Source organism: Acanthopagrus latus, chromosome 16 (assembly GCF_904848185.1).
Source record: "Acanthopagrus latus isolate v.2019 chromosome 16, fAcaLat1.1, whole genome shotgun sequence".
NCBI lineage: Eukaryota > Metazoa > Chordata > Actinopteri > Spariformes > Sparidae > Acanthopagrus > Acanthopagrus latus.
In genome coordinates, this window is record NC_051054.1 from 2,588,989 (window position 1) to 2,601,944 (window position 12,956).

At 38.9% G+C, this 12,956-nt stretch overlaps 1 protein-coding gene across 3 annotated transcripts in view; it reads left to right on the top strand.

The window, feature by feature from the left end:
- Nucleotides 1–12,956, top strand: part of klc1a (kinesin light chain 1a) — a 43,624-nt gene that overhangs the window by 1,246 nt on the left and 29,422 nt on the right. For all 3 annotated transcript variants that reach the window (XM_037071286.1, XM_037071288.1, XM_037071287.1), the window contains exons 2-4: nucleotides 6,561–6,828; nucleotides 8,465–8,695; nucleotides 9,641–9,719. In XM_037071286.1, coding sequence (XP_036927181.1) covers nucleotides 6,562–6,828; nucleotides 8,465–8,695; nucleotides 9,641–9,719 — 577 coding nt within the window. In that variant the 5' untranslated portion in view covers nucleotide 6,561. The remainder of the gene's footprint in view (nucleotides 1–6,560; nucleotides 6,829–8,464; nucleotides 8,696–9,640; nucleotides 9,720–12,956) is intronic.

Genomic DNA, 12,956 nt, shown 5'->3' on the forward strand with positions numbered 1-12,956 from the left:
TTTGAGGTACATGACAACCTGCAGCAGGGCTCCTCCTCCAGGATAACACTCCTCTGCTCTCCAGGGACAGCTTGTTGTTGGCTCACAGATCCCACAGGGGTTTTGTGTATTGGTGGGAAAAGATAAATATGTGTTGTCACAGAAGATTTCGCTCTAATGCTGCTGAGAAGCGCAGAAAGCATTTTTGCAGGTGAAGCATGTAAACCACCTGACACTGACTGCAGATATTGTACACTGATATCTAGTTGTTTTTTTTTTTTTTTAAAGGAAACACAAGATGAGAACTCTTTAAATCTCCTTATCCTGTAATAAGCATATTGTTTCTAAAGCATTTCAGACATCCTTTGGCATCTCTGTGCTGTAATTTCTAATTACCACTACTTGACTGGCTGCGCAGAGATATATGCCATAAAGTAATCAATATATAAGACAGATATATTGGTTGCGCTTAAATTAGAATGAGCCTGAAGCAGCATCCAAATCAAACCACAGCATACAGACGATTTGAAATCAATTGAGTTTCCAGTGCATTAGGGTGAGGTAGCTAAAACTAATCCAGTCTAATGTAGCATTTGTGCAATAAGTCCTCCCATAAGTCATTTAGAGTTTATTTATATTGAGACAAGTATGTTGCATCGATTGATGAAACACACAACAGCATTTTTAACTCTGAACTAATTTGCATTGCCCGTCTCTAGATAGGCCTTTTAAAAGACAAAACTAGACAACAAATAAGTGCAAAAGACAGCTCAAAAGCAAATTCAACTATAAATACCTTCAAGAAAATACTGACTGAACAATATAAGACACATACTTTAATACAGCACTCAAAGGTCATTAATTGTCTCAGTTTTTGTGCAAAGTGATAATTTTCTGAGGACCAATGGATGCAGGTTATGTGAGACAGTCATCATACGTATGCAGACATGTTTTTATTATCAAGTACATCTCCGAACATAGTTTAACAATGACCTGCATCCTCCAAACTGATCATAAAGTTGACTCAACAGCAAGAACCAAACATTGTGATATTCAAGAAGGAGGATTTACTGCAGGGCTGCTCTCTTGGACTGTGTCAGCTTATCTTGGTTTAATCTAGTCAAATATCCAGAGAGACACAGAAATGGCTCATGTGATGTCAGGAGGAACTTGTGCAGTTTAATATGTAAGAGTTCTTTTTTCACCCCAGTTTTGATGACACACGCTCAAAACCTGACACTTAATCTACAGAGAGTCTGAAGCAAGATCTAAATCAAAGCCAGTGTCTGTTAAAGAAATGAATCAAGTATATTCTGTCTGTATCTTTCAGCCTGCTGGGTGGTGCAGCAGCGAGCAGCGTCACTACTGTCTCTGTAGATCAGAACATCTTAAACTACTTCAGTGATTCAAGTGATAGATTTAATCTCTCCCCCAAGGCCCACTCATGGAAATAATTAACTCATTGGTTACTCTTGTCATGTGGTGACCTACCAGAAGTGAGCCAGCAACTCATTTCAGGAGGCGACACATAGTTCATAACAGCAGCACATTCATTCATACAGATTTTTTTTCCTGTGTTGCATTGATTAGTATTCAGCCTCCAGAACGTTCAGACGGTTCAGACACAGAAGAGCAAATCTGTTTATTATTGATACCAATCTCACTTGTCATTTCCTGTGGTTCAGCCATGCAGTGTCATGTCTCGTGACTGCCTGATTTGTTAACCCTTCTCTCGGTCTCTGAAGCTTATAGCTAATGTGTTCACATGAGACAGCAATAGTAGCTGCTTATTAGTTCAGCAAGACTGACGTTTTGCAGGAGTTATGAAATCAAGATCACAAAGTGCAAAAGTAATAGAAGAAGATAGGCTTGAACAACCTTGATCATTATAAAGTGGCCTTAATCAGTATTTGTATTAACTGTAGATGACTTGATCCTTCAGCTCTACAGAGTTTTTACAGCATTTCTTTCACTTCATTGTTGTTTCTTTTTTGGACTGCAGCTTTACAGTTTTGTTCACTTTCACTGCTCACAGGGTCATTTACTGTAGCAGCAGTTTTCATCATAAAAACTTTGATAATTGCGTTTTGAACTACCAAGCAGGGAAAAGGCAAAGTAACTGATATAGTTCCTACTGATGTTGGGAAATGTATATATTTAATGTTGCATATCGGTAAAGATGATATAACAAGCTCACCATTTATGCACTTATTGATATAGTCAGTGATGGTTCTCTGAAATTGATCTGCATTTTCTCAGTTAACACAGAGAAGAAGTGGTAAAGAGCTCTGTTGTGTAAGCCACGTAGACTAGAGACCCAAATGTTATTAAATCTTCCATTTGTGCTCACTACATCTGACCCTGTCTTATTGGTATCAGCCATGAGAAGAAGTACTTACCTAATATTTAGTTGTGAATAAACAGAAATGGAGCTAAAAGGAAGGTGAATACTAGACTTCAGTTCACTTGTGGATGGAGACACTACTCCAAATGAATGCAAATGATGCTCCAAATCTGTTAGATGTGTAAATAAGCAACTGTTAGCAACATAACAGGGAAAAGGTTACCATATCAACTTAAAATGTGACATGTCAGCATTCACTGCTTCTTTACAGCACTCCCAATTGGCAAAAAAAATCTGTTACTGGAAGTTGTGAATCTTTGAGGGTATTGCGTTATACTTCTGCATTTTTCCAACTGACTTTTTCTCTCTGTCTGTCTTCATGCTCGGCAATCATAGCTGAAGACAACATGATCGAAATTTGCAATTTATGTTCCTCAAGGGTTGAGAGAGGAAAGAAAAAGTCTTCGAGTTCTACCACAAAATCTCATTAGACTGACAGAATATTAGATCATCCATCTTTGCTCACTACTCCTTAGCCTTTCTTATCCCCAGGTGTGCATAAACCACAGGTTATGAACTTGTTTTTAAAATACAAAAATGGGAAGTTATTGCTTATCTTATTGCCATGACAGGCAGATAATTTCATAGTGCAGCAAATAGAGAATATTTTCATAAACAGGATGCAGGTAGAACAAGTGTTCAAATCATGGATAGAAAGCAGACAGACAAACAAACAAACAAACATATATTTGATTATTTTGTGGGTAATTTTAGTTTAAAAATTGTCCAGTAGATGTGATTTGTGCCATTTCAGAGCGTCTTAGACTTTCTCTCTCTTTGAATGTGGATGTGATTCACAGCTCTCATCAGATCACACATCGCTGACTAAGACCGTTCTCCACCGCGCTGCTCTTCCTGCTGCCAGCTCAGTCCTCATACATGAAGCTCGGAGCAAGCACTTACTGTTCCTCTTCTTCATTGGTCCCAAACGCAACCCTCCATCCTCAGCCTCCCCATTGGCTGATATCACTGCTTTAACATGCTGATATAAAAAGCTGCAGCGTCCCTCGGGCGCTCAGCTTCAAGCCAGCTATTTACATTTCAAAAGTTAACATCAGAAATAGTTTCTTATGACTTTCCCCGTGGGTCATCGTGCTCTGAGACTCATCTGATGCCAGAAATAAAAGATGGTTAGATCACAGCAGGAAGAAAAGGCGCGTGCTGTCATTTTCACTTCTGTATTACACAGCCTAAAGTGATAGTTGTTGTCTGACTCGTGTTTCGCTGTTTGGGGTCTTTCCAGTAGTTGGAAATTGACCTTGCTCTGTGATGTTGGTAAAACGCAGACTCATTCCCTTATTTACTGCTGGGACCTTTTGAAGGAGAAACTTCCCAGCAACAACAACTTTTTTTAAGATGCTTACATCTTAAAGAATGTGTGTTTTAGTGAAGTTATGACTAATCACAGTTTTTCGGCTCACAGGGCTGGAAGATGAGCAGATTTGAAGGAAAATTATATGACATGCATCGGATTACTGTGGTCATCCTAGTAAGATGTTTTTAGGTTTTATGTGCCTGTTTCGCTTATGAAGAAAACAATCTGGTGTCTGCTACATAACAATAAGAAAAAAATGTGGAGACAAAGTAAAGTTAGAGATTCTCTTCATAATTTCACAGAGCCCAAAACGATTTCTTCAGATTGCTTCTTTTATCCGACTAACGGTCCAAAACTCTAAGAAAAGCAGCAAATCATCACATTTTCAAAGCTGGAACTAGCAAATGTTCGACATTTCTACTTAATAGAAATGACTGGAATGATTTAATTGATGATCAAAATAGTTGTCGATAGAGTAATTGGTTTATTGTTGCAGCTCTAGTAGAAATGTAAGCGTTGGGCTGTTGCTGTTTCTCAATACAGGGACATTCTTCTTAAATGTAGCTGTATGTATTTTTGCTGAAGGTTTCCTCTCGTGCTGCAGAGCTCAGCTCACCTGGAGCTGCTGTTCTCTGTCTCCTCCTCCACAGCGTCAGTTTCCTGGCCAGCTGTCAGCTGATAGGCTGCAGGCTGGTTGCTGAGTCACATGGAGCGATCAGGGCTGTAGCTCTTCCTCCATATGCCTCGTCTGCTCAGCTAACGTTGTTTTGTTTTGTCATCCACATTTGAACTGATATGTGAAATCGGAGGCAGTTCAAGACGACGCTGCAGTTTTCACCTGGTGCCATAGCAGCGTTCATATTGAGGTGGGCAAGCTGGATCAACTCATTGTGTCATTGCGACATAAAGGATGAGACGAATGTTAGTTCAGTCACACCCAGGAGTTGTTTCATTTCTGTATTTTCCACAAAGCCATGCAGTAAAACAAAACTCCAGCCAGTGTTTCTATAATTATTCAGCTGAGAGACTGTTGGCAGTTTCAGTTTGACGTGCTCGCACAGATTTATTAGGCAGCTCGCTACAAGTGCTGCCGAAGCGCTCAGTCATAATCCTCTTAAGTTTGTGTGAGTGTGTAATGAATACAAAGCAAAGGAAGTCTGGATAAAGTGGGAAGTAGTCCATTGGAATTGTGTTGAGGGAGGTCAGTGTCAGAGGCACACGGGTTAACCTGCAGCCTTTAGCTAATATGTGCATAAAAATAACATCTGTTTCTACCTCCTACACCTAATAGTCCTCCTCTTTAATCGCCAAGGCTGATTCAGGATCTGATTATGTGCTATGACTGCATTATTTCAACACTAAGAAGATGATTATGGTTGGAGATACTGTAATCATGCATATGAATATGCCGGCATTACCTTACTGGATAGTATTTTTTCCAGCAGTGGGGGATTAATATGGCGAAAATACTTTTAGCAGAGTTACAGTTATATCAAACTGAAAATGAATCGCAGTGGGGTTGTGCATCCACTTCAGGCAGGTTTTGTGCTGACGTTTTAAGCTTTGCAGCTGCAGTGAATATTTTCACTTGAGAGAGGATGTAGATAACGTCCTTTCAAATCACTTTGAGATCTCTGGGCTTCAGAACACTTGGAATATGCTGGTTGATCTGTATGGAACCTTTTTTATGTTTTTTTGTTGCTGTTTTTCTTGGTTGTTTTTGAAGTTTTAAAGCCAGCCACTTCAGCTGTTTAGCAGAATGCTGCTACACTGTTCTGCTGTGAAGCTCCAGAAATGTTTTGTGGACGACGAAACTTCACCTGACTTTCAATCAGCATGGGGATGAGGAGAAAGTGACTGTTGTTCATTTTCTGGGTGAACTGTTCCTTTAAAAACAATTCATTTATTTTTTCTTCCAGTTCCCTTCAGAGTTTCCTCACCTCATATCTGTCGTTATCTGTGAACCACACAGCTCACAAGCCTCAGATGTGGGTTTGAACTGTCAGCAGAAAGCAGGTTTAACGTCTGTGGTTTGGTCTATACTTTCATCACAGCTCCACCAAAGTACCCTTTTTTTAAAGCATCTTAAGTGATGACTCCTCAGTTTTTAGAGCACTTCACAAATGCTGCACTACATTTAGCCTTTGTTTATCCAACTTTTTCTACTGCTTTAACACGGTAGAGCAGTCAGACTCTGAAAGGCACCTTGAGTGTAGTTGGAGAGAGTAGAGGGAGCATTTCTTATTAATTCTTTCAATCTGAACCAATAAATTGAGCAACAAACACATGGGTCTAATCTTGAGCCAATGTTGTTTCACCCTCTGAGCTGAGTATTGATCGTAAAGGGAGATGAATCACTGGCGGAGCTGTTAAAAGGCCATGTAGTGGCCATGGGACAAGAAAAGTTCAGGAGGATACGACTCTGAATGAAACATCTGAAGGTTACGTGTTCGCCCAGTAATGATTCCTCTATATGAATCAATATTTCTCACATTTCTAGTGAAGCCCAAGACTTTACCTTTTCCAGGTGGACATTTTTATGATTTTACAGCAGCTAGTGTTAACCCACATCAAATGTTTGTTGAGTTAAATGTTATTTATTGTTTAGTCAGAACTTAAACAAGCATGAATGTCACAAGACGAGTGGAAACAAATGTTAAATGTCTTTAGATGACTACAAGCTTGTCTTTGTCAGGATCTAGAACATTTTTGCCCTCTTGCTATAATTTGTACCCTTGTGTTTAATTAGGACATCTGTGTCGGATTAATTTTCATTGGTATATAAAACAACGTTATTAACTAAAATGAACTCCTACATCAATTTGACATGAACTCTCCTTTTCCCTGTTGTTTAATCTGCAGGATGCGTGAGGACATGTCCACCATGGTGTGCGTGAAGGAGGAGGAGGACCCCGGGGAGAAGCTGTCCCAGGATGAGATCATCTCCCGGACCAAGCAGGTGATCCAGGGGCTGGAGGCCCTGAAGCAGGAGCACCACTCCATCCTGGATGGCCTGCTGGGCACACTGCGCTGCCTGAAGCAGGATGAGGAGGGCGTCCTGGTGGAGGAGAAGTCCCACATGATCCGCAAGTCCCTGGAGATGCTGGAGCTCGGGCTGAGCGAGGCACAGGTACGTCAGTCTGCTTTTTTCCATAGCCTGTAAATCACTGGTGAATCATTATCAACTCAAATACCAAGGCTGTTCTATTATGTGGAGGTTCATCTGAACTGAATATCCAGCAGATTGAGGCAAACACGACATTGTTTTTTATGCATTCAATTTTTTTTAGCTACAACAAACTATCCAAGGTCTAGATTGATGAAATAACTTCATGTCCACCTGAGAATCTAAAGCAAGAACTCCTGAGTTGCCCTGGCTTCAGCTGTCTTCAACATCTAATATTGCGTGAAATGTGGAAAACCATGAGATTAGAAGATGGTGAGAACTGCATCTTCATCCATTAACTGGTTGTAGCTTTCACCCTGTCTGGTTCATCCAGTAAAAACAGATGGGAAAATAATGGTGTGTTATTTTTACACCTCCAGTAAGACACGTTAAACATTTTTGTCAAAGTTTGTGTCACTGCAGCGCTTTCATTTTCACAGTTTAAAGCACATGGGCTTTCTGCCCAAATTCACACTGGATGTGAGACATCAGCGGTGCAAAAAAGCTACTGAAGTGATAATTCATTCAGTCCAGTTACGGTGTCACTGTCCTCAGAACCATCCGTCGTGTCAGCAGCTCAGAGCCAGAGGAGCTTTAAGGACACCAGGCAGAAAAACAGTCTTCAGCAGACTGACTTCTATCACACAGGGAATGTAGAAAAAATGCTTTCATGTAGGCTCTGTTAGAGGGGTTACAGGTGTGGATTCATACATTTGTTAAAGTAGAAACACATGAGAAATAAAAGACGCCAGAAACAGTGAAGAAAAAATGCTGCCGCTTTGGATCCTCCTTCAGTTCACAGCAATATGTCTCGCTGTAGTGTTGCATATAATGGACCAAGCAAACAAAGCATACACACAAATAACAAAGCAGAGTGAAGTTCAAACAGCAAAAATCCTCCTGAACAAAGAGAGCAGAAACAAAGGGAGAAGCTTTTCCAGCTCAGAAACAAGACATTTTAAAAATGCGGATTTTTCAGTAAAGTTTACGTCACTGTTCAGTTGGCAAAGATTTGCCTGTGAGTCACTGATGAGTCATTGTTGAAGTTTTAGCCTCTCATCTCCATCTCCCAGCAGGCTTTGTCTATTAAATATACAAAACACTGCACCATGCAGACTCTAATATCCACCCTCAGCTTTTTGGATAGCTTGTACTTATGGCGAAGTGCAGTGATTCATATTTTTCTGCATAGTTTTGGTGCCATAACAGCTCTAATGTGTGTATGCCTCAAACTGGCTGTCTAATTATACTCCTCCCAGCTTTTCACCTTGCAACACATGCTATTAGGTGGGTGCTCTAACCAGGATGCCTCACATTAACAGTAATGTGCACATTTTAGCATTGATGGGGAGATTAGTCTTCTCTCCGGCAGTTCTAGCACAACATTATGCAGCCATTAAATCAGTTACAAGATGTCTTTGTATTAAGATAATGAAGGTATTTGTTCCTTGTATTGAAAGCACAGTCAGTCTGTTGTCCGCCGCATCATACGTTGGTATTACAGTATGAGATTTTGTAGATTAAACAAGTACTACATCCAAACTATTTGAGCTATGAAGCAATTCTTCTGCGTAAAGAAAACACGCCCCTCTCTGTCCAGGTGATGATGGCACTGTCGAGCCACCTGAGCTCGGTGGAGTCGGAGAAGCAGAAGCTGCGGGCTCAGGTTCGCCGGCTCTGCCAGGAGAACCAGTGGCTGCGGGACGAGCTAGCCGGGACACAGCAGAAGCTGCAGAAGAGCGAGCAGAGTGTGGCCCAGTTGGAGGAGGAGAAGAAGCACCTGGAGTTCATGAACCAGCTGAAGAAGTACGACGAGGACTTGTCCCCATCTGTGAGTGTTCTTCAGAGTGTCTTATCAAGCCTTGTGTTTAAAGTTTGACCAGACATCTTCAGACAGAAGTAGGATATCACAACAAAGAAACAGAGAAACTGAACTTTATCAAGTGGATGTATTATGTATTATTTTTTAGTGCCAATATAAAATTCTGTTATCAGTTAATCTGTTTAGTCACAGTTGGCCACTGACTCCATTTTTATTGCTGCAGCAATTGGATTTAAAATTTAGAGGAAAGGGATTACTTGTTTTGGGATCATTACTTTGGGCCATCAACAACATGGAATATAATATATTGTGCTTAACCAGTGAGAACAAGATTCATGGCAGCAATTCAAGCCATGTTGGGTATTTACAGCTTCACTGTCTGCAGTAAGGTGTCATGTTCAAAACATAAAGGTTATTATTCAAACAATTAGCCAACACTCCTGATGAGAATGTCACAATAATGGTTTAAATAATAGACAATATATATAGACTCGGAGATTCAAAGTACTGCTTTTATGACTTACAATTTGACTTGACAGAAAATAAATGACTTGTGATCCGACACTTGAAGGTTAAAGAATCGTGACTTGTAGAGTTTAGATATGATGACTCTTGATAATTTCAGTTTAGAGAAAGGTTAATTTTGTTTTGTCTCTCCAGGATTATCAGAATTGTCTCATCATGTAACTCCCATTCCTTTGAAAGAGCTATTTCCTGTTGTACCTTCTCCCCTACTGATTCCTTCTATTTTGGAATATTTAAGTCACTTCCCTGGACTTCTTATCAGAAGCAGAGTCATTTTAAAGTTATCAATATAAACGATCTCAAGTATTTTAACACACCCAGACCTCAGAACGACTGCATCAGCAGATAAATAAGTATTTGGTGCCACTTTAGAAAACACTGAGTCATTGCATCTCTTTTTCCTCCTCCTCTCCCTCACTCCCTTCTCAGGAGGAGAAGGACTCCGACTCCAGTAAAGAGACTCTGGACGATCTCTTCCCAGACGACCAGGACGACCAGGCCCCCGGCAGTAAGTGTTCCACCTTCCTCTTCCTCTCTCAGGACATTTTATGTCCTGGATCCAAATATGAAAAGTAATTCCTGGCCTTGGGATATGGATGTTATAGTCGGGCTGCTTTTGTCATGTGACCACCGACATGAAACAACCCAGATTAACATTTAAATTAAAGCAATGATCAAGAAGAGAATAATTCTGAAAGACATCACAGTTTGCAGTGTTGTTTATTCTGAAAGATGGTTACCTGAAATCTGTTGTGGAACGGCTGAAATATGTGATGAAATATTGAAATATTTTTTTTCTTTGATGGTGGCTTTAATTTAGAAAATGGCACTGCTGTAGAATTGATTCTTCCTCTTGGAGCAAAACCTCAATCCTCGCAGCAGCATGTAATATACTATAGTCGAGTCAGCGGGTGTCCCCTGAGTCAGAACATATCACGTACAGTTATATATGGTGGAGAGTTTCTCTTGAGGGTCATAAATCTTTGTTTCTTCTTCTCTCCACTGCTCTCTAACACACATGCACACCCCAGTTTTTCTTGGCTCCTCTTCTTCGTGTCCACCCCTTCCCTCAGTGTTTGATGGGGTTCTCTTTCAATAGCTCAGTAGTCCAGACAGTAAAGCTGTGTTGGCTGTAAAGGCCCATTAGTCAGGACCTAGTTCAGGCTGGACGGATGCCAAATGGGGAGAAAACCTCCCAACCAGATTGGTGTTATATAGTCCCAGGATTTCTACAGTGTGTTCTAGTTGTGTGGCCGTAGTCAGCTGAAATAATGTCCGGCACAAGATCACAGTAAGGCTGTTATGAACAGTTGTTTTTGACTCTGAATGTGAATGAAATAATCTAAACATTTGGTGCCATAAAACCACAGCAAAAAAGTGAAAGCATATAATTCTGACTTAACCTGTTTGTCTTTGTGAACCCAATAAACCAAAAGCCTCATTTGGCACCGATTACATTAAATTCAATGAAAAGCTGCAGTATTAAATTAGCTGAATTTAAAGTAATATACAGTAGCTTTGAGTTTGTTTTGGCCAACTGACAAACTGTTGTTTTTTTGGGGGAGACCAGAAGTTTGAAAGTCAGTTTGTTCCCAAAGTTAGTGTCTAGAGAGTTTTCTAAACTCTATTTTGCACCAAGGTGATTCCCATTTGGCTCCCTGCACCAGTTTGTCAGCCAGTATAAATTGCTGACAGAATAGACAGCCGACTGGTTCACAGTCCAACTGCTGCACATCACTGTGTGAGCCAGACTGCGGCTCTGTGCCCTCCAGCCCTCTGTGTGAAACTCTTTAATTTAACCTACCAGCTGGAGGGCCAGTCACAATGGAAATTTATCCTGCAGATCACATTTAATGAAAGTAATAAATGTCCAAACTTTAATCTGCAAAGATTGAACTTAATATTTAGAGCTGCAAAGATTAATCTATTAGTTGTCAACTTATATCTTAATTTCTGATTCCAGCTTCTTAAAAATGAATATTTTCTGGTTTCTCTCCTCCTCTATGACAGTAAACGGAATATTTTTGGGTTGGTAGAAACAAAAAAAACAAACAAAACAACATATTTAAGGACGTTATCTTGGGCATTAGAAAGCTAAATGTCAGACAATTTATAAACCAATGAACTTATTGATCAATTAAGAAAAGAATCCACAAATCCATGAAATGAAAATGATTGTGAGTTGCAGCCCTAGAAATATTATATACATTTGTATGGATTGTTCAAATATGCGGTCTGGTCAATACTGTGGATTTTATGAGTTGACTCAGACTCACGCATGCCATTCTGCTGCCCTAAATATTTACTAGAGCACCAAATGTGGATCAAACCACTGCTGGAAAATGTCCCCATCAAATGCTCTATTTACTCCTGCTTGTGTGACTTTTATTAAAAACAACAGTGTCTGGCTGTTTATGATATTACTGTGGTTTCTTAAAAATGAAGCTGTTTTTAAAGGTTTATGCCCTCAGGAGGAACCAGTAGGCTTCAGGCTGAGAACCAACGAGGCAAGATAAACTTTTACATTATTGGCATTATTTTTTCATGGGATTTGTTGACAACATCAAAAATATCACCGGCTGTATCATCTCAAAGGGCAGAGAGACCAAAAAGAATAATGTCAGCTACTTATTTGAGGCAAACATTAAGTCTTCCTCAGGCAGCATGTCTGGTGTTTCAACTTTTACACTGGGCAACTTATCCTCTGTGTGCTTTTGCTGGTAAAGAAATCAGCTGTCCCACTGTTTTTGTGTGGGCTAGAATATAGCCAGTGGTACTTTCCCTCTCTCACAGAGTTTCATGGGTGTAAAATAGGTTTTGATCCAGACTCCTCTGAGTTTTGGCCCAAATTCTGATTGCAGTGCAAGTTGTAGAGCAAAGGAAGCAGAGCAGGTTGTTTTTGGGATACTGTGTCGAATTTAAGGACGACATTTTTTCATGTTTTTAGATGGAAAACTGACTTCATTATGCTGATTTTCAGCATTTAATAGAGCCTTTGCTGTGTTCAGCACCATGGCTGGATATGAATTATGACTTGACAGCAGACTTTAATAGAATATAGCTGTGAGGGAGGGCTTGGGTTTGGGGGGGCATAAGATTGATTATCTACAGCATGAATCTCAATAAAAGGGTGACACTTTAGAGGTCAATACTGCATAATGATTAAAAACAATAAAGTTATGTGGCATTTCTTCTCTCAGTTAAGATAATCACACCAGTGTGATATATATATATATATATATATATATATATATATATATATATATATATATATATATATATATATATATATATATATATATATATATATATATATATATATTATATTTATATATTATATTTATATATATATATTATATATATATATATATATATATATATATATATATATATATATATATATATATATATATATATATATATATATATATATATATATATATATATATATATATATATATATATATATATATATATATATATATATATATATATATATATATATATATATATATATATATATATATATATATATATATATATATATATATAATATATATCAAATTAAACCTGGAAAACAAAAAATAGAATGATTTTTCTTTCTTTATTGTATTTATTTTGTTGAGATTTCATACCAAAGAGTAAGGCAGTTATTTATGGAAAAATGGGTAGCAATCAACTGAATATATCAGTATGAGGAAGTAATTATAGATTTTGAAAATAACGATAGATGTGCTGTGAAGCT